The sequence below is a fragment of the Zasmidium cellare genome (genome assembly GCF_010093935.1).
Source record: "Zasmidium cellare ATCC 36951 unplaced genomic scaffold M409scaffold_39, whole genome shotgun sequence".
NCBI lineage: Eukaryota > Fungi > Ascomycota > Dothideomycetes > Mycosphaerellales > Mycosphaerellaceae > Zasmidium > Zasmidium cellare.
The window spans coordinates 291,439-314,420 of record NW_022986983.1 but is presented as its reverse complement, the minus strand read 5'-3'; the positions used below and the strand labels follow the sequence as shown (position 1 = coordinate 314,420).

The following is a 22,982-nucleotide window of genomic DNA, read 5'->3' as shown; positions in this document are numbered from 1 at the left end:
ATACGGCGTGTCGGAGGAAGGAGATATCGAGGGCTGTACATGACATGACACGAGAATGAATGATCGAAAGTTTGTAACGATAAGGACACACGTCCAGCATGAAAGTTTGTGAGAAAATGTATCAATTCTCTAATATCTCTGGGAATATGACCCGTAGAATCTCGTCTATTAGGGTGAGGATCAGGTGCGTGCTAAAACGTCACCGTTAGCAATTATTCCACGAAGAGGCAAAGAAGGATGGGAAGACGTACTTTAGCCTCGGATTGTTCAGCATGGCAACAATCTTTCGACTTGCAGCCTGCGCATTAGCTTTGCCAACCACACTTCCAGCCAGGTCTGGGACCAAGGCAGCAAGTAGTAGACCAGCCTCCCTGCGAGTGCGAGCTTTTTCCTGTGCGGTACGAGGAACGCTAGGAGGCCGCATCCTTCCATTCGGCCACATGATATTCTTTAGGGTCTCGACGTGGCCGGCAAGCTTCTCGTCCTCCAGCGCATTACGAGCAGTCTCTCGGACCTTGCGTTCGATCGTTCCGCCCAGGAGCTGGTGCAACACCACGACAACGGTCCGCCCACGAAGCCAGCTGGTGCCCTTGGCAAGCTCAAACGTCTCAAGGAATAGATCGCAGATGGGCTTGACGAAAGGCTCGGCCTCTTTCGTGGCCTCGTATGCATTCAGCTCGGCTTCCGCCTCAGCTGCGGTGGCTGGGTCCTGAGTTGCCGGGTCGAGACTATCGACAGGCGACCCGCCGTTGATCTGTGATGTTGCTGCTGAAATCAAGTTCTGGCCCGCGACGGATAGCTGGTCGAGGACAGGTATGTTGCCAAGGAACTCTTCCATGCCATCTGAGACCGAATTGTAGATTCGTGTGACGAAGTCCTTCGCGTCAGCCTGAGTACCGTTGCCTCCATTGGATGCGATGGCCGACTGTGAAAGGAAAGCGCGCAACTCGCGGCTTCCACAAATTGCCGGCACGAGCAGGAGAGATTTCAGATAGCGCTCCAAAGACGCTCGTCGCTTTTGCAAGAAGTCTTTCTGCAGAGTGAACAGAGTCTGCCGCCGAGGAAAGTCCAGATCTTTGACGTTCGGAAACCGTGCTTTGAGCCTCTTGTGAAGTTCGTGGAATTGGCTGTACCTTCGTGTCACCGCCCACGTTGCAGCCGGCATTTGGTCACCTGCCTGGCGTCGAACTTCGATCACGTAAAGGGCATACTCGTGCCCGTCTTCCTCCCGTCCCACCATAACCGATTTGATACTGACTGCTGCTCGCCCGTAAAGACTGTTGTCGCTCTCTTGGACGACATACTGCTGCTTCTGCATCTCCTTGCGTTTGATCTCCCGCTGGAGACTTTGTTCAGATTTCCGCAAGATGCGCATTTCGGCGGTGTTGTTTGTCAACTCGGCTTTCGCAGTCAGCGAGTCCAGCACGTTCCTCTGAGCATTGAGTCGCTCAATCTCTGCATTTAGCACATCAATCGCCTCGGCCAAACCAAGATCGCCAGGCGCAGCTTCTTGCACTTTGTCGTCGTCGCTAGTGTCAGCGCCATTGGAGTCTTCACGCTCATCCTCGGCGAACTTCTCTGCCTCCTCGCCGAAAAGATCATCAACGAAGACGCCTCTGCTGGAAGGAGCTCCAACCAAGCCCAAAGACGCGATGCTGGGCTTTCCACGGTCTGACGAAGCTTGGGCTGCAAGTACTGGCCTCTGCAGTGCATCGAGCGACTTCCGTTGTTCAGCCTCTTCAAGAGATTGCCTCCCTGTTGATTCCGAGAAAAGGGAATCCTGGTCACGGTCACCGCTGACGATGTTGTCCAGCGCCAATTGCATCTCCCTGACCGCCTTCGCCTCTTCCTGTGCCTTTCGAGCCGTTTCGCCATCAGAGTCGTAGCTTTTCAAGCTGGAGACAGACTGTATCATCTTCTCGTCTTCTACATCATCCTCAAAGAGCGCCGGCCGACTGGTTGTATTGCCATCGTCCAGCGAACGACGCGGACTGTCTGAGAACAGGCTACCTGTAGAAGCAGTACGAGCTGTTGCTTTGAGATCAGAGGTGGACAGCACCGCACGTCTCAATTCGGGTTCCTTTTGCAAGCCTCCAAGCTGTGGCTTTCGAGGTATCACTGGCGACGAGTCATTGCTGCCAGCACTGTCTGGCGATAGCATGTTCGTCTCTCTGGCTTGAGAAGCAGCAGCAAAGGCGGGATTGTCATCGATGGCAAGCCACTTGTAGAACAAGTCTGAGCGCTTGAAAGCATCAAATTGTGCATCTCTCATGATGTTGTACACTCGTGTCTGTGTCTGCAGCACAGCACGCCGAGCTGCAACATAGTCTTCCGTTTTTGCTTTCGAACCAGCTTTTAGATAGCGCTTGACAAGCTGCAGTACATCGTCCGATGTTTGCAGCTCAGGTTGACTGAGGTACTCGGCGTACATTTGGCCAATGTCCATACGGTCCGGATCAGTTGCAACAGATGGAGGAGGCTCATCCATATCACCTTCCAGCGGACTGCGAAAGCCATCCACGACGAGATAGAACTGCACCATCTTCATCAGCTTCTGCCGATCCATGAACTCCATGAAATAGCTGAGGCCAGCAGCGTCGTAGATCACTTCGCGCAATGACGCTTGTCGCTTACGTGCAGTTGCGTCTTGGTTACGCTTCGGTGGCTGGACGGCCAAAGTAGGCTTCGTCTTGGCAGGTCCGTTGGCAGGATTGGAAAGACATGCTATCCTCTGGTCCAGCAACCTCCTACCAGTCTCGAGCCTTCGTAGATATGCTGCATCCTGGCCTTCGACCTGAGAATCTCGCCTCAATTGACTCATGATCTCGCTGCGAAAGCGTCGAGCATCGATCAAAGTCTGAACTTGCCTGATCGCTCGCACGAATCGCTCAAATTGCCGTTCACTGTCGTAGGGTCGCAGTCTGGGGAATTGGCCACTTCTGGTAGCACGAGGCGAGGCCGGTGCATGCTCGTCCAGGGCAGCACGGACTCTCCGTACTGTCTTTCGATCGTGAAGCGTAGCACCTCCTACATTGACGATCATCTGGTTCCAAAAGTCCGGGTCCGAGAGCATGTCAAGAACAGGCCCTATCACTGCGCATGCCACAATCTCTCGAATCAATGCCGTCACCGCAGGACTGGATTTCATATTAGATGGCAGGACTGCCGGCAAAATTCTCTCGATCAACTTGCGCATGTAGGCCCTGGACGATGCTCCTGTATCCGCATGCGCCAATGCTGCCACAGGGTGCAGCTTGCCATTCCTGTACTTGCTCGCAATCGCCGTGTTCAACTCATCACTCTCAGTGACATTGTTTGACAAGTCCTTCCCTCTTACCAGCCGTTCAGCGTCGTAGAAGTCTTTCAGGTGGGCCGTAATAATCGGAAGTGTCCTCGATATCCCCAGCTCCACGAGATCAAGCTCCGTCAGCCTGGCCGTAACTGACAACAGCACGGCGCGGATGCACCGATCAATCTCGTTCTGGAACAGTGGCCGCTTGCTGATGTGTCCATACCAGCTGGTCACATAGTCCCGCAGTATGACATCCAGCAAGCCATCAACTGCCTTGGAGAAAAGCAATGCATCTGGAAAGATGGTGGGTCTTCTGTATTCCTCTCGTCCCTTCAGCGCCGCCTTCTCTTCCTCCCAAACGCCCGGAGCGGTGAACGCCGGCGTGATGGCGCCATATCTCTGCCCAACATGCTCTTCGTCGCGGCGGATGCGTCTCGATGTGGTGACTACGACGAACGCGGCTCCGGCGGTGGTAGCAAGGACGCCGGCGACGAAGGCGTGGGGGATCCAGCGGAGGGCGGGCAGCCAGTCGGTCAGCAGGGCCCAGGCGAAGAAAGCGACTACAGCCGATGCGATGGCATATTTGCGCTCCAGGGGCATTGCTCGTCGGCACGCGCGTGGCTGCGTACTCGATGCATTCTACGCGGCGTGGGTGAGGTGTAAGTCCATGGCAAGCGTGGTGCATGTGCTGTCTTCTGGCTTCGGCGTCTCGCAGAAGCTTGGCCTGAGCTTATCTCGGCGACGTTCACATGTCAGTGAAACGATATACACATCTACTGGTCTATAGGTGAGATAACAGGTCGTTTTACCGTGTTGATATCATTTGCCCAGTTCAGTAATTGAGTATTCAACCCCTAGAGTGATTCTCGTAGTAATGATAAGCGAAGCTATATATACATATATTGACGAAACTCGTATCATACATCTCACATCGTAGCATGCAAATCACGGCCATGCAATCAACTACTCAATCGTCTTAGCACATTACCGACATAAACAAAGTGGGCAGTTCACCCACCCGAGGCTGTTTAAACCGCAGACTCAAGAAGCTGTCTCGCGCTCCGTAGATTGTCTTCAAATCCCTCATCGCTGGGAGGGAGTCGGTGCAGCTGAGCAGACATAAGCAGTTCGAAACTACACTCGAAGGACTTGTCAATCACCACTGACCAGTCGAAGTGCTCTTCAAACTCGCTCCATTCGCCGTCCATGCCGTTGGGCCGTGTCCGGAGATGCACTTTTACTTTCCTCCTTGGTGCTTCGTCATCCCAGCCGTCGAATCCTGGAAATGTCAGTACTCGTAGTACACTGCTTAGATGTGGAGACACTCACCTGCGCTGTGGATTCGGCGCCACTCTGGAATGTCAGAGCATAGCGGAACGTCTTTGTCGCAAAGTGCTTCCTCGAATCGAATGCACATTTCTGCCGTACGAGCAGTCGTCTCCACATGCCAGATGCCATCCCTGGTGGGTAGCTTGTTCAACTGTTCGAGAGCTTGGTGTCTTATTCTACCGTCTCGGCAGTGGGTGCATAGGAAGAATAAGGGGTGAATCAATCCTTCGTCCAGGCTGACAGAGAAGAGCCGTCTTTCTGCGTTGTCGCTGCCCATGATGAAAAGACACGTCGTCAATATGTCTTGGAATTCCGGAATGTACCTGTCGAACACTGCCGCCTCAGAGTAGAGGCAGGTGGCCGACAGGATGCGATTGATCTTAACGCGACTGCGCAGCATCCCCAAGCCGTGTTGTTCTCGAATGGTGAGTTTTGCCGTCGGTTTGTGCATGTAGTCCCACAGCAGTCGATCGAGGTTGATAAAGTGCTGTTCGAGCTCCTGTGCCTTTGCAAGCTCATCCAGAGCAACATTGCCTGGGTCTCGAAACTTGTGATCGTCGGCGACAGTCCTCATGAAGTGGAAGAGCCGACTAGTCCAGGTGGTGACCAGATCCCGGGCATGTGTAAGGTCGTGAAACGAATTTGGCAGCATTGAGTCCGTAGCGGCAGTATAGAAGGGTAGCCCTGGGACACGAGAGCCCAAGAACATCGTTCCCTGCAGATCCATCCTCATGATTGCTCTGACCAACGCCGGATTGACTTTCCTGGCATCGAAGGAAGTGCTCGATTCCAGAAGTTGGATTGCATTCTCCACGTGCATTAAGGCCGGTACGAATGACTCTCTCATGGACTCAAAGTGTATGCAAAGCAGCGAGCACAGCAGCACGATATCTAATGACGCATTGCCAGCTTTGAGCAATGCCTGCATCTCGTTGAGCGCTTTCGAGTACTGTGCGAGTGGGAATCCGGTCTTGACGAGAGATACATCGATGCCTTCCTTGCCGGCCGACTTTCTGAGAGATCGTTCTTCGTGCAGACTTCCAAGAGCATTGACAGCATGACGCACCGCTGGCTCACTGTGACTTAGCTGAAGCACGATCCTGTCCCAGACCGAGTCGGCAAAGTATCCTGATACAGAAGGTGCTGTCCGAGCCCGGAAAAAGTCGAATGTGCGCCTTTCCAGAGCGTCAGAGGATACATCGAGGGGCACAACAGCTAAGGGATCCGGCGATTTGATTCTCGTTGAATCACCGGGAACGGTATAGCCATCGCATTTGCGGCCAGTGGTCGTGCAGCGCTTACACCATGGTTTCTCTTCATCGCATTTGACTCGTCGTATCCTGACGGGGTGGTTGAGGCGTCAGCATAGCTCTTCGAGTTCGGGAAAATGCTACGTAACTGCGAAAGCTTCTAGGAAATCGCAGAAAAGGCGCCATAGAGTAGTTGAAACGAGGAGGCTTCGTACGCCGTATTCGGTTCTCAAGTGGCTGAGAGGGACAACCAGGCTGCATGCCTTCCAACTCCTGAACGAGTTTGTCCACATAACAACCCTACAGGGAGTCCGTATCTTGGCCCTTCCTCTGAAACACGAACTGGCTCGGAAGTGGCGTAAAGGACAAAGTATACCAAAAAGCAAAGAAAAAGTGTGAGATACGTACTTGCAAGTGATACATCCAGACCGCGTCTTTGGCGCGTATCGTCTCTGGTGACCCGGTCTCCTCTCCGGTCGAATGATCTGCTTTTCGGGTACATCGAGCCCGCAATGGTTGGCGTCTAGGGAAGATCGCGGCCGCTCTACCACCACGGCGGTGGAATCATAGCGCATCTCGAGATGCCATTGAGTCCGGGTCAGCCGAAGGGATTTGGTCGGCGACTGCCCGCGATGGTGAGTGGATTGCGCGACACAAGCGAGCTGCGGTGGTTGCTGATGGCGCTGTACGTGTGCGAGCGGACCAAGAAGACCGCATGCTTTTGAAATGGGGTCGATGCCTAATGCCAACCAGGTCTCTGGCAAGTGCTTGTCATGTTTGGTGACAGTCAGCGTCCAGAACAAGGGTACGGGATAACCATGCTCCGTGAGGTTGTGGAGCAGAGGGGAACGGAGCAGCTGTTGACCATAGCTGGTACGAGCAGACCAATCACAAGCGCTGTGCCACGTTTTCCGCATGCTCTCTTCTGCGCGGGATCCATGGACTTGGGTACAAGTATCCGCAGATTCGCAGCCTGCTCGTGGTGGAGTGCTTGTCCCTTGTGAAAACGGTCGCGAAAGCGATAGAGACACCAGAGTCGAAAGAACTGACGCCATTGATAGCAAGTGAGAGGAAGTATGGCGCACAGGTGGACCGATTCAGTGAAGCGTTGCATAAGTCCCTCGCATCGTCGTGCGAGAAATGCTGGAGAAGTTGATATGGTTATCTAATTTACAAAGTCGAGCCTGGAAGCTGTGCGCTACCTGGATGGATCAGGCTGAATCTCAACGTGTTCGAGGAAGCTGTGCATGGTCTGAGTGGTGACTTTCGAACAAGGCGGTTGCATCAGGCTATGGATGCGGTTGTCTTGGGGTTGGGCGTTCTGGCTTTGAGAGTTCAGTCTTCGTTCCTCTTGGTTTCCTGGCCGGCTTCTATTCTCTTCGCTATGGCCTCATCTTCGGAAGTGAGCTCAAAAGCCCGCATACGAGAGATGATGCGTTCATCCAGCTTCATTGGCTCAATCCAGACGCTCTCCTCATGCTCCTTTCGCGGTTCATGGATAGTTTTCCACCAGTCCTTCTCTTCGAAGTCCAGTACCGTCTTCTGTTCCGGCACTTCGACCGTCGAGTCTGAAGCGGAATCTTCGTCAACAGCACCCACACTTCCATATGGTCTGTGCGATGCCAGTATAGCAGATGCGACCTGCCGTCCGACGTCGTCTTGTAATCTCCTTCTGGTCAAGAAGCGATATATTCTGATCGGCGTGTTTCTTATGCCTAGTAGATGAGGCATCCGTATCCCAACACTGGGGCCTATGATTTCAGGCGTAGAGCGCGATAAGGTAGCGGTCTCGTAATCCTCAGGCAAGATGTATGGAGCCGGGAACCGTCTCTTGGGCTTCTCTTCCTCTTTCTTGACCTCTTCAGCAGGAGCTTCAGTTGCGGCATCTGCTAGCGATTCCTCTGTTGCAGGTGAAGCGTCATCGCCAGGGGTGCCTTCTGAAGGCGTTGGGGAGTCAACCGAATCTTGACCGACGATATTTGTGGCAGCCTTAACAGCCGCGTCTCCCATGGAAGAATGTCCAGGTGTATGCGCGCTCGTCGGTGTCTCTGGAGATTGATCATTTTCCAGTTCTTTCGGGGGATCAGCCGAGCCCAAGTAACCTTCGTGAAGACCTCTTATGTACTCCTTCCAGGTATTTCGCCCTATTACGAGGTCTCCTGCCACGCCTGGGTACTCCACATACCCGTTCTTCTCTCGCAGTGACTCCACAGTATACTCCTCCTCATCTTTCTGAGCTTGGGGCAAGCCTTCACCATTCCTCTTTCTCCTTTTTCTGATCTTCTCGGATGTCTTGTGTCGAACATCGCCTTCTTTTCGACCTTCCACAACATCCCAGTCCATGGCCGCAGCTACTAGCACGGGCTTCACGTAGTTGTGAAAGTGTTCTCGTGCATTTCTCAGTCCATCTCCTGGAGGTGCGGACAGGTAGATCGTGATTTTCCGTGGTGCTACTTTGGTATCGAGCGGCTCCTCCGCGATGTGTGAGACCATATTGCACCACTTTTCCCGCATACGCTTCGTCTGCCATTTGTCGTATATGACAGCGCCAGCGAAGGATCCGGTTATGGAAAGAAAGATCATCCAGTTTCTTGATGGTAGCCGAAGCCTGGGAAGGCCCATGGCCCTGAATGCCGGGTTCTGTTGCGGCAGAGGCTTCTTAGGAGCGCCATTGGAGCTGGTCCCGGCATTTGTCGACGACGCACTTGAGCTGGCACCGGCTGCGCTGTCTGCAGCCGGCGTGCTCGCCTTGTCGGACATGATCGTGATGAATCTTTGTTGCAGCGCGTGAGCACATGAAGACGAGCAGAGCTTCCTGAAAGTTTGACGACCCTGAGCTCGGAATTGTTCCGTCTTCCGCGGACTTCACAATCACATGCAAATGTAAAACGCGTGCATTGAACCGACATCTCTCTCTTGGAGGTTGAATTCGATCATGCTCATCATTGCAGTGCAAGTTACTTGGCTCACCAGGATATCGCATGTCAGAGGGTCTTCTACAACGCGTGAAGCAGAATGGTGAGGACATTGCTGTAGCACTACTGTATGCAACGGCGATCGTAATCATGCTTTCATTCATCATCTTATGCCTCCCGTGGTATCATGCTGAACTTCTTGAAACGCCGACCCCGTAACTATCTCCCACTCGCCATACTTCAAGCCGGGTGCTATTGCACGGCTGGAATCGCGCCCTCAAACATGTCATCGATCCCGTCCTGCTCCTCGTCGATCTCGTCTTCCTCACTCTCAATATCCTCCTCCCCTTCATCTTCATCCTCGAAACCAGTCTCGATCCCTCTAGCTTGGAGTCTGTCCTTCATCTCCTCCCGTCGCTCCTCCTGCCACCGCATGAGGGCTGCGCTGGCGTGTACGCGAAATCCATATATGCGAGGTTCGTAGCGGCGTTGGGTCTTCTGCGGAATCAGAGCTGGGTAGACCTGGAAGAGAATGTTGTGGAAGCTGGAGCCGAAGTACGCTCCATCGATAGAGTTGTGCCGTGAGGACTTGGGGTTGTAGATGTCTTCGCATTTGGCACAGTACAACTTGACATTTGAAGTGTTTGGCACATCATGCTGTCCCATGGGTAAGAGGTGCTGAGACTCGCATATCACCCGCGGGCATTTGCCAAAGACTCCCTGCTTGTACTTCTCCATCTTGAAATTTGTCAGCAGTAGTTCACATCGAAGGCGCCACGAAGAGTTTACCATCTTAGCAAGGCCTCTCGTTGTTACAACGTAGCGAGCATGGACCAGGCCGTAAAGATGCCTTGCGCTCTTCTCGATCTGCTCCCGCATGTCGTCTTCCACTTCCATGTCGAATACGTCCGTGACCAGATCCAGAGCATATTGATAGTACTGTACTTCCGTGTTAAGGCCAGTAAGATTGAATCGGTCTGTGAGGTAGTCCTCGTCGATCTCGCAGAAGTATTCGTTTCCTCGAGAAGAGATAAACTGTCAAAACAGTCAGTGACATGACAAAGTACAAGAACAGCCCAAAACGAATTGCGAGGCTTTTGCTGAAAACCGGACTACGTCTTCGAAGTTTTGAGATTTGGGGTGAGCCGTCGCTGAGCGCAAACGCATTACAAGATCACAAGATCTCCATTGCTGGTGAAAGGATCGTCCCCCACACAGCCCACCACTACTTCACAAGTTTACCAAGGTAAACTGTACTAGTAAAAGCAAGTGATTCCAAATATTGCAGGCGAGGTTCACGCATCGTAGATTCTTCGCTGAAAGCACTTACCCAGTCGCGCCAGTAGCTCGTGTAGTCGCTGTCGGTGTCGCTCGCCAAGTCGTCCATGGCCGAAAGGAGAGAGTCGAGTGGCTTGTACTCTTAGTATTCTCGCAATGCGGTCGTCCAATATGGCGAGAAGAAGTTGTCGGCGTGAAGGTGTGGTCCTGGTTCAAGTTGTTTCGACCGGCAAGGTTGATGTTGGCGGGCGGAGGCGGCTGCGGCCGGCCGCTCTCCACGTGTGGATCCTTGCACAAGCGCGACGTCCAACGCCAGGAGCTTGCAGGTCCTCCTTGTCTGTGAATTTCGTCGTCTCTCACAACCACACCCTTAACTGTCGTCGAAGTCACCGATGAGGCCGCGACCAGCCGAGGAATGTTCAGAGCAACGAAGTGAAAGACGATGAAGGCACCTCCGTGCCAACTATTGCGACCGCCTTAAACCCGCCGACCTTCCTAGGCCAGTCTGAACACCTCATGAAATGTATTGGCCCATCGGCGCGCCGAATGTCTACGCTCTATGGAAGCATGCGATTCCAGCGTCGCAACTGACGCATTCGGATGATGGTCTGAATGGTCAAGATAAGGAGAAGGACGATAATGCAACACCGAACAACGCTGTCGCATCAGGTGCAGCCTCCAATGGCGTACACAGCCCACAAAATGGACAAGCCTCACAGAGCAAAGAGAACCCTGAATTCGCAGAGCATGAAATACTTGATGTCAAAGTATCCAGGGGAGGCAGCATATTCGTCACCATGACCCGCTCCGCTTTGATGGTATGGCAGACGAAGCCCACAATAGCATTGGCAGGCGTTGTCCGCTCCGTGCAGTCACTGAATGCTTACGGGCCGAATACTGCATTGCTTCTGAGACCTGATGCCTTGATCATCGTTGTACAGACGACGCTCGGCTACCTCATCACGTACTCGTTGGCAACGGACCCAAATGCTCGGGTGTTCCAAACAGTGCTTCCAGAGTCCAGCAGGCATCTGCGACGACCAAGCGCCGAGGGTTACAATAACCTTAGGCGACAATCAGTCAATCCCTCGGGCAGCAGTGCGGGTGAGGGCGACGGCATCCGAGAAATCAATGTACGCTTCCGCATGGTCATTCGAATAGACGCTGGTATCAGCAGGGCCCTCGCTCTAGATGACGAGTTGGTCGTCGCAACTCAGAAGCCATCAGCATTGCAATGTATTAGATGGGTCGCTGAGAGTGGCTCTTCACAAACCAGCACTGAACTCGTTGGTCGCATGTCATGGATCGGACGCAAGGTCTCGATTGTCGAAATGGTGCACGACCGACCGATGAATCTCACCACCTGGATAACAAGCGATGGACGAGCCTATGCAGTACAGCGACGCGTTGGTGCAAATTTAGATCCTGACAATCCGAAGAGTCTTTTCCAGGGCTTTTGTTTCCGTGAGCCCGAGACTGACGACGCTGCTTCTACCAAGATCGCGATCAATGCACGGTTTTCCCTCATTTCTGTGGGATGTGCCAATGGCCAAGTAGACGTCTACATTGTCAAGGACTACACCGGAAACATCCCGTTTTCCCACAAACTACGACTGCAAGTTGGACCTACGACGACGGGGCACCTGTCATTTCTTGCGTACTCGCCGGACGGCTACTGCCTCTTAGCAGGATATGAGAAAGGGTGGGCAATATGGACTGTTTATGGCAAGATCTGTGCCACTTCTTTTGGCACCGACCGCTCGCAAGCACTGGCTAACGATGAGCCTTGGATTGAGGGCATCAAGAACGCATTCTGGGTTGGAGGAGGAAGCGAACTGGCGTTACTTCCAGTTGCTGACAACCGTCTTTGGTTCCTCGACATGGCCAGGAATGCTGCGACTGGATGCTTCTCGCCCTCGAATCTGTCTCGCGGCCTGCTGCATTCCAGTCGCGATGTGATTTTGTACAGAGGTCACGAAATAGCGGATGTCACGTCGTTACCTTCCGACATGTCCCTTTGGCAAACCATTCAGGTTCCCACGCTGTACTTGGTACATCAATGGCCAATCAAGATGGCGGTCGTATCCCCAGATGGCAAATACATCGCAGTCGCAGGCCGCCGAGGACTTGCACACTACAGTGTCACAAGTGGTCGATGGAAGACATTCGATGATTTACAAGCTGAGCAAGAGTTTGTAGTTCGCGGTGGCATGTGCTGGTATCAACATGTCTTGATCGCCGCTGTGGAGGCCAATGGCCGCTTCGAGGTCAGGCTTTACTCTCGCGAGAAAGCACTTGAGTATTCACACATCCAGCACGTTGAGCAACTCTCGGCGCCAGCAATATCGACGAATATATCTGGAACGGACTCACTTCTCGTGTACACCTACGACAACACTCTCCTGCACTACATCATAGTAATGACGGGCTCCTCTGCCAAACTCGTCCAGGTCGGACAGATTGGCTTCCATGGCATCATTCGTGCTCCCCAGCGTGTGCGATCCATCAGTTGGATCCTTCCAGAGGACCAACTAGAACACGGCGACCCTGCGCAGGATGTGGCAGCCGCATCCGTTCTTTTCCTTGTGGACGGCAAGTTGGTTTTGCTCCAGCCGTCCACGAACGAGCTTGGCGAGTTGAAGTACGACATGCGTGTCATTGCGCAGAACGTCGAGTACTACATGCTACTGCGAGACCAGCCGGCGACAGCGGCCTTGCTCGAAGGAGGATCTAGCACGATATCAACGCCTCCGCTGAATGGCTTGTCGCTCAATGCTCACCTCGGCCATAGCCTGCGGGACTCGCTCTGGTACTTTGATGGTTCCGGACTGACCGTGTGGTCTGATGTTCAAGACGTCCTGGCATGCGCACCAAACGAGCTTGGCCGTGAACTGCCCCAAGCAGTCGCCGTACCTCTTGACTTCTGCCCACTAGCTGTGCTGGTAGGGAAGGGTATCATTTCTGGGGTTGAAGCAGATCTAACTCAAAGACGGGACGTCAACTTCAGCTTCTTCCGGCATACAGGGCGCACACAGCTCTTCCTTCCTCAGCTGCTGCGTTATCATCTGGCCGAGTTCAATTCTCCAGCGGCTCTGCATCTGTCGAACTCTTATCAGGATCTGCCTTATTTCTCTCACGCATTGGAGATTCTTCTACATGACGTGCTCGACATGGAAGTCGACAATCCACCATCTCCGCCAGAAACGGCCCTGCTACCTACGGTCTTGTCTTTCTTGTCCTCCTTCAGCTCCTATCTCGATGTTGTCGTGAATTGCACCAGGAAAACAGAGCTTCGAAGTTGGCAGACACTGTTTTCGTATCTGCCTCCTGTTGCAGAGCTCTTCGAGCAGTCTCTGGCGCAAGGCAAGCTCAACACAGCTGCAGGATACCTTCTTGTTCTACACGCATTCGAGCAGGACTCTTTTCAGGTGCACGAATTTGCGTTGCTGCTGCGACGCGCGGCTGGCGAGCAGGACTGGGAACTGTGCAGGGAGCTAGCCCGGTTTCTGATGGGTATTGATGCATCCGGTGAGACGTTGACATCTGCACTCACGGAAGCCCACCTGCAGGACACCGCTCATGGCACGTTTGGAAGTGTAAATGGAGCTCTTAATGGCGACAGCAGCTCCAACCAGGCGACGATGTTGCATCGCAGCGGTCAGTCAAAACTTACCGCCAATGGGGTCGCTTCAGGCGCGAGAGACTACTTCTCGTTGATGCCGCAGCGGAAATCATCAGTTGATGAACAAGAAGACCGATCGCCGTACGCCACCCCGGAAGGTTGATCAGCCCTGCCGTAAGGCGAGAAGACTACACACGAAGCTAGCCAAGTAGCAGACAGGCACTACAGCAAACGAAATTATAAAGCGATACCCAAGACTCATCAATGCAGCAATCAAGATGCATTGGAAGTGATGGCGTTCTCTAGCAGGAGACTGTCCAAGTACGCGCGAACCTGATCGCATTGTCAGCTGCGCAACCATTCTGTCGACTGAGCCATACCTGGACAATTATCCCGCTCTCGTTGAAACGCATCACCCACGCATACCGCTGCGGATACTTCATGCCTGCGCCTCTTATTAGCGAGCTTCGACCGGACGCCTGGATCCAATGCGAGGCTTATTGTCTTGTGTAGCAATGGCGCAAAGACACACCGTTTTTGCAGACTGCATCGGCTTCAAGCTCCACCACAGCCCACTCTTGTGCTCCCCCCACGACATTCACGACGGTCAGAGTCAAATGTTCCTTCACAAAGCCCTGCGCGACATTGTAGGCACCCTTCTTCCAATCGTCTGAGCCGGTCATCAGTGCGGTCGCATAGCTGCGGCCAAGGTGCATGACCTACCCAGGCTTGTATAGCGGCCGCTAATCTGCGAGGTGCCTTTGTGTGGCTGCATATCAGCACGATGCGTCCTGCGGGAGAGCATAAGGCCTGGCTTACCCATGACGTCCCAGACGACGTCTGGAGCAACTCTGTTGAAGAATGGCGAAGCATCTGCCGTCCCCAAGGAAGAGCATAGGTCTTGGATCTCTTCTCTGCTAGGATACGGCATGTTCAACGTCTCCTTTCGAGTATATCGATGAATGAAGAAGTAAAGCAGGAGAATTCATGTCAGTTCAAGTCATCAATGGAGCTTTCACCGGTCACTGTCCGGAAAGCCGAGCTCTTTGCGGATGGTCTGCCTTCTTACTTCTTACTACTGCGGCGGGGTAGGTATCGACTCAAGGTATTCCGCTCACAGTGGAGTATGCATTCTACTTTCCAAATGACAGTCAAGGCAACTCACACTGTAATCGTGGGCTTGGTGGCTTCCAACGTTCGAGAGAAAGGATGCTCACAAGCATTACACCCTTAGCTTGACGACGAAGATATCTCCTGGGTGTCCTTGACCCCCCATCCATCTCATGGCAGCACTACAAAAGCAGTGACTGCATTGAGTCGCTGCCTTTCCTGTGACACTGACGGTAAGTGGCGGAGGGGGCTGCACAGGGCAGGCATTGGTGTGGTCCAAGCGTGCGGTGCGGTGCCAAACGTTGCCGGGATTGTGGCTGTGGGCCACCGCCTCTTCACGCCCTTGCATCCGCCCACTTCACGCTGCGAGAGACTCAGACTGGGGGTGAGGACACCTTTGAACCGGTGTGCGTCTCTCCATCATGCCACGACGACGACAGGAGTGACGCATTCTCTCACCACGTCGTACATGTGTAGGCACCTGGTCTCTTCTGATTTCGAGTCTAGAGCCGCCGCGCAAGCACGAATGAGTTCGGTAGGACAGGCACATTACAAAGCCCGGCGGGCGAGCAAAGGGTGCTCCACCTGCATGCGAACAACACGCCCACCTTAACTTTCCTCTTGACTTCTGCGTCCTCAGCCTTCCTGATAGACGACTTCTGGGCGGAATACGTGCATAGCGACTACACGCAGCTACTTGACCTCCCACTCCAGCCCTACCGACCGTTGCTGCACCATGTACCCGGGGCGCCGCATCATTGAGGTGCATGCATAGCGGCATCGAGGTGCTGTAAGCTTCGGACCAATTCGAAGACCGTCCCCCACACACTACGGGCAGGCATTCGACTTGAACGCAGACTGTCTGGCGGTACAATAGAGAATCCGTCTCCAGTACCAGCCGATCACATAGACCTTCTCTACAGGATCTAAGGCTGTCTTCAATCCGCGCCACATACCAGAGCCTCATCGTCGGCTTCACCACCCGAGCTGGCGAACGAGGGGCTGTCCCATACCATACCATCGCTGGCCATTCCAGCTTTCAAATATGACGACGTCAACACGTACCGACTCATCCGCTACTCTCACTTTACCGGTCTACGACACCGACGCCAATCCCTCGGCGGGTTTCCCCCGTGTTGACTCGCCTCTCAACGCAGCTTCTCATATGGCTGAACCAGCGGAGTCTACACAATCAACAACAACAAGCACGGTGCAAAATGACACGGGCAACAATAATGAACGTGCGGCTCCAAGAAGACGACGTAGCTCTCACAAGAACCCCAAACCAAAGGCCCCTTCTGGTGACAACTCGTTTCGTTTCTTCGTGGTCGATCACCCTACCAAACTGAAAGACAAAGCTCAAATGAGACAGAACCGTCAACATGTCATGCACGACTACCTCGACAAGGAGCGCAAGAAGCCAGGGAGCACAGATGCTCGGGTCACTGGCAACAGTGGCACGGCTAGGAAACGCAAGCGGCTCAATCCAAGTTTACCAGGCACTTCGGACAACCCGAGGGCGCCTGCGACCATCTTTGCGACGAGGGGCATCTCCGTGTCTTCAGGGAGCACAGAAGGGTCTAGGCGATCAGCGAGCGTATCATCACCCATTGAGGAAGTTGAGGAGCCGAGAACTAGTAGGCCCAAGAGCACGCCTCGACGAAGTATCAGGTTCGCGGACGATATCACACCGTTGGTCAAGGGCATTTCTGGCGGCTTCAACAACTCTCGATACCTGCGGACTTCCCCGTACGACTTTCCTCCCATATCCAGCTACATAGGCTCGAATCTGAACCCCTTCGATACCTGGGCCAAGTTTTCGGATCCACTACTAGACGTAGAACAACTGAAGTGGAGCTGTAAGTGTCCAAACGAGAGCTCTTGACAGAGCAATATACTGACTGACCTTTCACAGGCTCACGAAAGTTCGGCAGTCAGGGCATCTCACAACATTGGGTGCCGACTCTGCTGAAGGCCAAGCATGCCTTCCTCAGCACAGTTTGCATCTCCTCCTCACATGATGACATCATGCGAAGGGGCATACAAGCGCCGCACGAAAGGACACCGTATCAATCAACGGATCGCATGAAGGTCAGGGGCGAAGTTATTGCCATGATCAATCACGCCTTGCAGGATCCCGACCTGCAGACTGCGGATGCTACGATTGTATCGGTTCTTCATCTGCTGAACAGCGAAATCATGGGATGCGATGATACGGTCATGATGATACATCAACAAGGCCTCCACGATATGATTAGATCAAGAGGTGGACTGGAGGAGCTGGGCATTGACGGCCAGTTGGCATCGATTTTGACGATGTAAGTTCTCAATTCGACCGAGGAGGCATCACGAGCTAACATATCGTCCAGCACAATGTACATGATCTCAGCCTTGCGAGAAACCGAACCTCACACCGACTTCGTCAAGTACGCATCACAGAAACGAACGAAGCCACCAGACGACTACCGCAAGCTCCCCGAGTCACCAGTCTACTGCAGAATGACAGGCTACTACACCATCAACCGGGCAGTCGCCCAAGGCAGCCCAACCTGGACTCTCCTCGAAGACCTCCGACTCCTCACCAACAGCTTCGTGCGAGGATCAGGCTCTTCCTTCGTAAGCCCCTTGACCCCAATCCGAGTCAACGCCTCCTGGGAACAATGCCAAAACAGCGTCTCCTCCCTCCGCGACAAAATCTTCGCCACGAAACCCGCGAGAGAGCATCTCGGCGATTTCAAAGACATGAGCGAGAAATACACATTCGAAGCCATCCGTCTTATAGGCCGCGTCTATGCCCACGCCTTGGCAAACGAAATCCCCTTTTCGAAAGCAGCTGCAGAGTTAGGGGGATATAACACCTACACACCCACTCCGCCGACGTACCCGTGCAGTATCTCGACGGGTTCGCCGGAGGACTATGGGGCCATGAGCTGGCACATCCTGATCAAAGCATCTCTCGTGAGGACTGACTTGAGCGATTGCTGGGGCCACATGGCAGGCGTCCTGTACTGGGTCGCCATCATCGCCGGCGCCTGCGCGAATCCAGACTCACCCAACAACAAACCTCGCCGAGAGCTCAGCGAGGAGGAAGAAGAAGGGCGGAAATGGCTAGCCGCTATCGCCGTTCGCTGCTCGATCTTACTGAGCTTCGAATACGGCGGCGCGATTCTCGAGATGCTCAAACGGCTGGTTGGGATCGAGCAGGTGCTTGCCAAAGCCGACGCGGATAGGAGGGGCGCGGAGGTGGAGCCTGTGGTGATAGGCGGCGTGCCTGTCGAGGATAGATTCGAGAGCGAGAGGGCGGGACCGGTGGAAGTTCCGTTCGTGCAGAGGACGTTTCAGGATTTCGCGGCGGATTTCATGAGTGGATGTTAAATGAGTATATGAGATCGTGAGGGATAGCGTACAAGCGAGGAGTCCGTTTGATGGGTTGAATGACACAGTAGAGAGGTTCAGATGTCTCGTTTGGTAGTACATGTCGCTTCAAATACCACCGCGTTCATGAGAGGTATACACGCTCATTATCAACTCCATACAGCGCCCTCGCTCACTATCCGGAATTGCCCTCGACGATTACCCATCCGTGATCATCGCCGTGTCCCCATTGACGCCCTTCCCATCCCCAAGCTTATCCAGTACACCCAAGTACCTGGCGTACGGCACCGTAATCCTCTGCAAATCACGATGCTTACCTAGGACCATTACGACTTCCTTCAAGAGGTCTTCTCGTTTCCACCCGACGATCTCGTCTGTAGAACTCCACTCGATACCCGCATCGCCTTCGTCGTCGTCAAACAGACGACCCATGAGGACTTTGAGCAGCTCGTCGACTTTGCCACGCAGACCTTCGGCTCCGATGCGCTTAGCGTACATGACCAGGTAGACTCTGAACTCGTCTTTGGCGCCAAGACTGTGTGCGGCGGCCATGCGGTTCTCGAGATGGGCGATTGAGACGCTTGATTCGAAGCCTTCGAAGCCTTCGGCTGAAAGGAGTTGTTTCACCAGTCGTTGGAGGTAATGTGCTCGGCCTTTGAGGAGGGCTTGTGAAGTAGTGTTGCGCTCGAGGAGGGGAATGATGCCCGCCGAGATGTTCTCTGGATTGATCTCGTCGAGGAAGGTAGATTGCGGATCCGCGTTTGTCTTCGAGACCGTCACTGATGAAAGTGATGTGTCGGTCGTGTTCCAGTACTGAGATCCCACACCCCACCACGACTCGCTCAATCGTTGCCAGGAATACATGCTGGTGTTGTATGCGAAGCCATCACCGTTGCTCATGCCCACAATGATACGCCCTTGGCTATTCAGGCGGGCGAATATCACACTAGGCCCAGGGGTGAGGTGACTTTGCTGAGCCTGTGTCGCAAGATCGAGCGCCGGGCCTAGCGAGACTGGAGGATGTGCTGCCGACGTTGTCTTAATGTTCCAGACGTAGCACTGACCGACAGCTGTAATGGCAAGAAGCCACCATCCTCTGCAGTCCAGAATCACTGGTTGAGCCTCAAGCACCAACGCATTTAGCAGTCTGCGACCCGCCGGCGTCCAAACGTGAAGTGTCCCATCCTCACAAGACGCAGACCAGAAGTTGCGGTTGCCGGTCACGAGCAATACCGCCCTGGGTAAGAAGTCCTGCCACAGTGTTTGATTTCGTCTTGTCAGTGCTATCCTTGTAGGTTCTCTGTCTTGAGGTCGACCAGTCCGAGACGGCCCAGTCGCATTTCGAGCCTCGAAAACAACAGTACTTTCGCTGTCTCCGCCTTCAATTCCATTCACTTGCTGCTCGCCACCATCCGCTCCAGGCTTGGTGGGGTCCAGGGGACGCAAAATCACATTCCTTACCAGAGGGACTGCGAGTCGGATTTGGCTCACAGTCATGCTGGGGTTTATCACAGCTGGCCTTAGGACTTCGGATGTCTCTGCTGGTTTCTGTGTAGCCGTTGCAGAGCTAGCTGGTACTAACCCGTTCTCGGTGTTATGCACAACTGGAGTCGCTCCAGTCTGCTGGATAGCTTGTGTGCGCTTCTCGTGACGTTTCTCTTCGCCATCTGCGTCGGTCATCTCTGCGAACTTGCGCTTATTGCCTAGCAACAGGCTAGCAAGGCCGCCTTTCGGTAGTCCATCATACGGCTTACTGAGATCCAGTATCTTCGCTGGCTCGTCCGAGGCCATGGAGCCCTGCTTTACTGTGGCCTGAAGCTGAGGACGAGGTAAATTCGCTTCGCCCTGGTTCGAGGAAGAGAGAAGTAATGGTGCAACTCGTTTTCTCCCATCCTTGGTGACGGTCACACGCTGCTTGAGCTTATCCACTCGTTCGACTTGAGGATCTTTGGGAGGCGCAGGTGCTACAGGTACTGGAGTAGGGTCAGGGTTGTTGCCGTTGGTCGTAGCTCCATTCGCATCCCTCATCTGGGCGTCGCCGTTTACAAGAGCGCCAGCCTGAGCATGTCCATCACCCATCAGCTCACCCATGCGGCCCTCGACGCCTTTAAGTTCACCAGCTTTACTACTCTCTTCAAGCAGCAAAGCATCTGTGTTCTCCACAATCCCAACTCGTCGACCAGCTCCGTACTTGGCCAAAGCCTTGTCGTACTCGTTCGCGGGAGCCGGATATCCAAGTTCACCCTTTTCGAAAACCAGAGCTGCAATCGTCCCGTCCAATGAGGTGAGATAGAGGGTCTCGCCGTCTGGAGCCCATGCAAGATCACTGATTGCCTTGGCACTCAACTCGCTAGTCGTTACGAACGGTCGAGGAAAGCTTGTGTTCCAAACACTCAGAGTCTTGTCCTGGCCAGCACAGGCAACAACAGTAACAGCACCGGGCGACACGTAGTCTTTAGGGTCCTGCATGAGAGGAGGGGGCTCTCTGCAGAATAGGCGCGGTGAAAAGGCACAGACCTCCACAGGCCCTTCGTGTCCTATGAGGTTGATCTCGCTGTCCCAGCTACCTCGATTAATGATAGCGACCGAGCTGACAGGTCCGTTGACCGCGTTTGCGGCTGCGATATGTGCTCCCTCAGGGCTCCACGAGCATCGTCTGAAGTAAGTCGTCAAGGGTGAGGTGGAAAACGGCGCTGTCACTGTCGTTTCGAGTGTGAAGTTACTCGTCTGGTCGTATGCGGTCGCGTTTGGAGGGGGCGAGGTGAAGCGGTAGATCTTGATACTGCGATCATCCGAAGCGGTCGCAAAGTACTTGTTGGCCGGATCGAACGTGATTCCCTTGACATGTGACTGATGCTGTGCCAACGTCTTGAGTTTCTCAAAGGTGCTGCCTGACCACACGACCACCTTACTGTCCAGACCCACCGATACCAGAATCGAGCTGTCGCAACTCCATCCCAAATCTTGCACATCGTTGTCATGCCCAATCAATCTCCTGAATATCCTCCAATTCTCCACCGGGGGCACCTCTTTACTGCCGAAAGTCGCATGCGCCGGAGGACCTGGATCTAGTGTGTAGACACATACTATCTTGTCGTCTGCGCCAGATGCCAGGTACTTGCCGTTGGCACTGAACCGCACAGAATGAACGGTGCCGGAGTGGTATGAGAGCGACGCAAGCTGCTTTGGCTTGGTATACGAAGGGTTGGCGGCATTCAGGATCGCTTCGGTCGACCAGATGCGCACATGTCCGTCGCCTGCTGCGGTGGCCAGGCGTGAACCATCAGGAGAGACATGGCAGCTGTAGACTTCGTGGTCTTTCTTCTCGCCGCCGTGGATGAGCCACGATGGCTTTGTGAAGCGCATGCTTAAGCGCGCGACCGCATATTATGGTGAGGGTGAGTGTCTCGATTCGCCGAATCGGCCAAAGTTGGCAGTGTCGCCGTTGTCGTTGTGTGAGCGCAGCCTGAAGCTCTGAAGCTGGAGTGCGAAACGCGTGGTGGAGGGTGAGGCGCGTGAAGCCGCGCCCAAAGTGATTTAGCTCTTAAGTAATATTTTATTAAGACCCCAGCAGCGCTCCAGCGGAAGATCGTCAGCGGCGCGATCCATGAGCTTAAACTTCAACTGAATTAAAGATCGTTGCTCCTTGACTTCATCCCATGCTGCTCAAATCGGACGAACTGTCCCCATAACTCGCAAGCTAGCTAGCCGTCGCAAAGCACCAGCAGAGGCGTGGTCGTATTCGGAGAATCGGAGAGACGGCCCCAATTCTTTGCGACCTGCTCTGAGCAGCGAGCCTAACGACGAGGGCAACCACCATGTCGGAATACTGGAAATCGACGCCCTCGTACTGGTGCAAGTTCTGCAGCCAATATGTGCGCGACACAGGTATCGAGAGGAAGAATCATGAGGCGAGTGCGAGGCATCAAAACAACATCCAACGAAGTCTACGGCAACTGCACAAGGACAAGCAGATCGAGGAGCGAGAGAAGCAGAGGGCCAAAGATGAAGTCGCCAGACTCAATGGGATGTTCGGAGACGGAAAGAACTCCTCATCCTCGAAGCAACCCTCTGCGCCAGCGCCGAAACATACCGCTACTGCCCCGCCTCAGCTAAGCACAGCGGCCCAGAGGAAAGCTCATGCAGAACAGTTGGCTGCTTTGGGTGTGGAGCTACCAGATGAGTTGAAGAAGGAGGTCACGGGCGTGGGAAACTATCAAGTGGTGAACCAGCATGCCGTGGAGGTAGCAGAAGGAGGATCGATCAGTGTCAATCGATCTCTGGCTGAGATCCTGGCGGAATCGAAGAAAGAGGCTGAGGAGACCGAGGATAAGGTAAAGACGGAGGAAGAAGTGAAAGCTACGGCACAGGGTGTTTATAAGAGGAAACTGGTGGAAGACGAGGAAGATATCAGGGATGAAGAAGCTGCGCCCAAAAGGAAAGCATGGGGGAGCAATCTCAAGACGTATCCTGGTTCGAAAGACATCGAGGAGGATGTGGGTGATCTTGATGCGCTTCTCGGCGGTGTCAAGAGGAAGAGGGAGCCTGAGATAAAGCCTGAGGATGGAGAGGAGGTCAAAAAGGAAGAAGGAGATGAAGCTGCCAAGCCGATCAGTGCGGTGCCGGACGTGGCTGAATCTGGGGAGACTGCAAAGAAAGCAGAGGCATGCTCATACGCAGCAGCAGCCCCTGCTGTGGTGTTCAAGAAGCGGAAAGGGAAGAGATGAATAGAACATTGTTGTCCCATTGGAGTAGCTTACCACTGTGTGCCCTTGGTCCACCCTTCGAAATCGCTGGTCTAGTGAAGATCT

At 53.9% G+C, this 22,982-nt stretch overlaps 9 protein-coding genes across 9 annotated transcripts; 3 read left to right on the top strand and 6 right to left on the bottom strand.

Moving 5' to 3' along the window:
• Positions 1 to 121: 121 nt before the first annotated feature.
• On the bottom strand, positions 122 to 3,892 carry M409DRAFT_69620 (uncharacterized protein; the record flags this gene model as incomplete). The annotated part of the gene is made up of 2 exons (XM_033818380.1): positions 122 to 191; positions 252 to 3,892. The coding sequence occupies 2 exons, from the start codon at positions 3,890 to 3,892 to the stop codon at positions 122 to 124; spliced, it is 3,711 nt and encodes a 1,236-aa protein (XP_033662715.1).
• A 428-nt stretch (positions 3,893 to 4,320) lies between these two features.
• On the bottom strand, positions 4,321 to 6,446 carry M409DRAFT_69619 (uncharacterized protein; the record flags this gene model as incomplete). The annotated part of the gene is made up of 4 exons (XM_033818379.1): positions 4,321 to 4,401; positions 4,453 to 4,571; positions 4,622 to 5,961; positions 6,280 to 6,446. The coding sequence occupies 4 exons, from the start codon at positions 6,444 to 6,446 to the stop codon at positions 4,321 to 4,323; spliced, it is 1,707 nt and encodes a 568-aa protein (XP_033662714.1).
• A 760-nt stretch (positions 6,447 to 7,206) lies between these two features.
• M409DRAFT_69618 (uncharacterized protein) lies at positions 7,207 to 8,631 on the bottom strand (the record flags this gene model as incomplete). Its single annotated transcript, XM_033818378.1, has 1 exon — positions 7,207 to 8,631. One exon carries the CDS (start codon positions 8,629 to 8,631, stop codon positions 7,207 to 7,209), a length of 1,425 nt encoding a protein of 474 aa, XP_033662713.1.
• A 407-nt stretch (positions 8,632 to 9,038) lies between these two features.
• Positions 9,039 to 10,173, bottom strand: M409DRAFT_69617 (uncharacterized protein; the record flags this gene model as incomplete). The annotated part of the gene is made up of 3 exons (XM_033818377.1): positions 9,039 to 9,524; positions 9,576 to 9,821; positions 10,117 to 10,173. The coding sequence occupies 3 exons, from the start codon at positions 10,171 to 10,173 to the stop codon at positions 9,039 to 9,041; spliced, it is 789 nt and encodes a 262-aa protein (XP_033662712.1).
• A 412-nt stretch (positions 10,174 to 10,585) lies between these two features.
• On the top strand, positions 10,586 to 13,806 carry M409DRAFT_69616 (uncharacterized protein; the record flags this gene model as incomplete). Its single annotated transcript, XM_033818376.1, has 2 exons — positions 10,586 to 13,660; positions 13,690 to 13,806. 2 exons carry the CDS (start codon positions 10,586 to 10,588, stop codon positions 13,804 to 13,806), a joined length of 3,192 nt encoding a protein of 1,063 aa, XP_033662711.1.
• A 153-nt stretch (positions 13,807 to 13,959) lies between these two features.
• M409DRAFT_69615 (uncharacterized protein) lies at positions 13,960 to 14,617 on the bottom strand (the record flags this gene model as incomplete). The annotated part of the gene is made up of 5 exons (XM_033818375.1): positions 13,960 to 14,019; positions 14,067 to 14,131; positions 14,219 to 14,356; positions 14,410 to 14,445; positions 14,506 to 14,617. The coding sequence occupies 5 exons, from the start codon at positions 14,615 to 14,617 to the stop codon at positions 13,960 to 13,962; spliced, it is 411 nt and encodes a 136-aa protein (XP_033662710.1).
• Positions 14,618 to 15,961: 1,344 nt separating this feature from the next.
• M409DRAFT_27876 (uncharacterized protein) lies at positions 15,962 to 18,171 on the top strand (the record flags this gene model as incomplete). Its single annotated transcript, XM_033808767.1, has 3 exons — positions 15,962 to 16,655; positions 16,712 to 17,114; positions 17,166 to 18,171. 3 exons carry the CDS (start codon positions 15,962 to 15,964, stop codon positions 18,169 to 18,171), a joined length of 2,103 nt encoding a protein of 700 aa, XP_033662709.1.
• A 198-nt stretch (positions 18,172 to 18,369) lies between these two features.
• On the bottom strand, positions 18,370 to 21,537 carry M409DRAFT_58889 (uncharacterized protein; the record flags this gene model as incomplete). Its single annotated transcript, XM_033814022.1, has 1 exon — positions 18,370 to 21,537. One exon carries the CDS (start codon positions 21,535 to 21,537, stop codon positions 18,370 to 18,372), a length of 3,168 nt encoding a protein of 1,055 aa, XP_033662708.1.
• A 452-nt stretch (positions 21,538 to 21,989) lies between these two features.
• Positions 21,990 to 22,898, top strand: M409DRAFT_27874 (uncharacterized protein; the record flags this gene model as incomplete). Its single annotated transcript, XM_033808766.1, has 1 exon — positions 21,990 to 22,898. One exon carries the CDS (start codon positions 21,990 to 21,992, stop codon positions 22,896 to 22,898), a length of 909 nt encoding a protein of 302 aa, XP_033662707.1.
• Between the last annotated feature and the right edge of the window lie 84 nt (positions 22,899 to 22,982).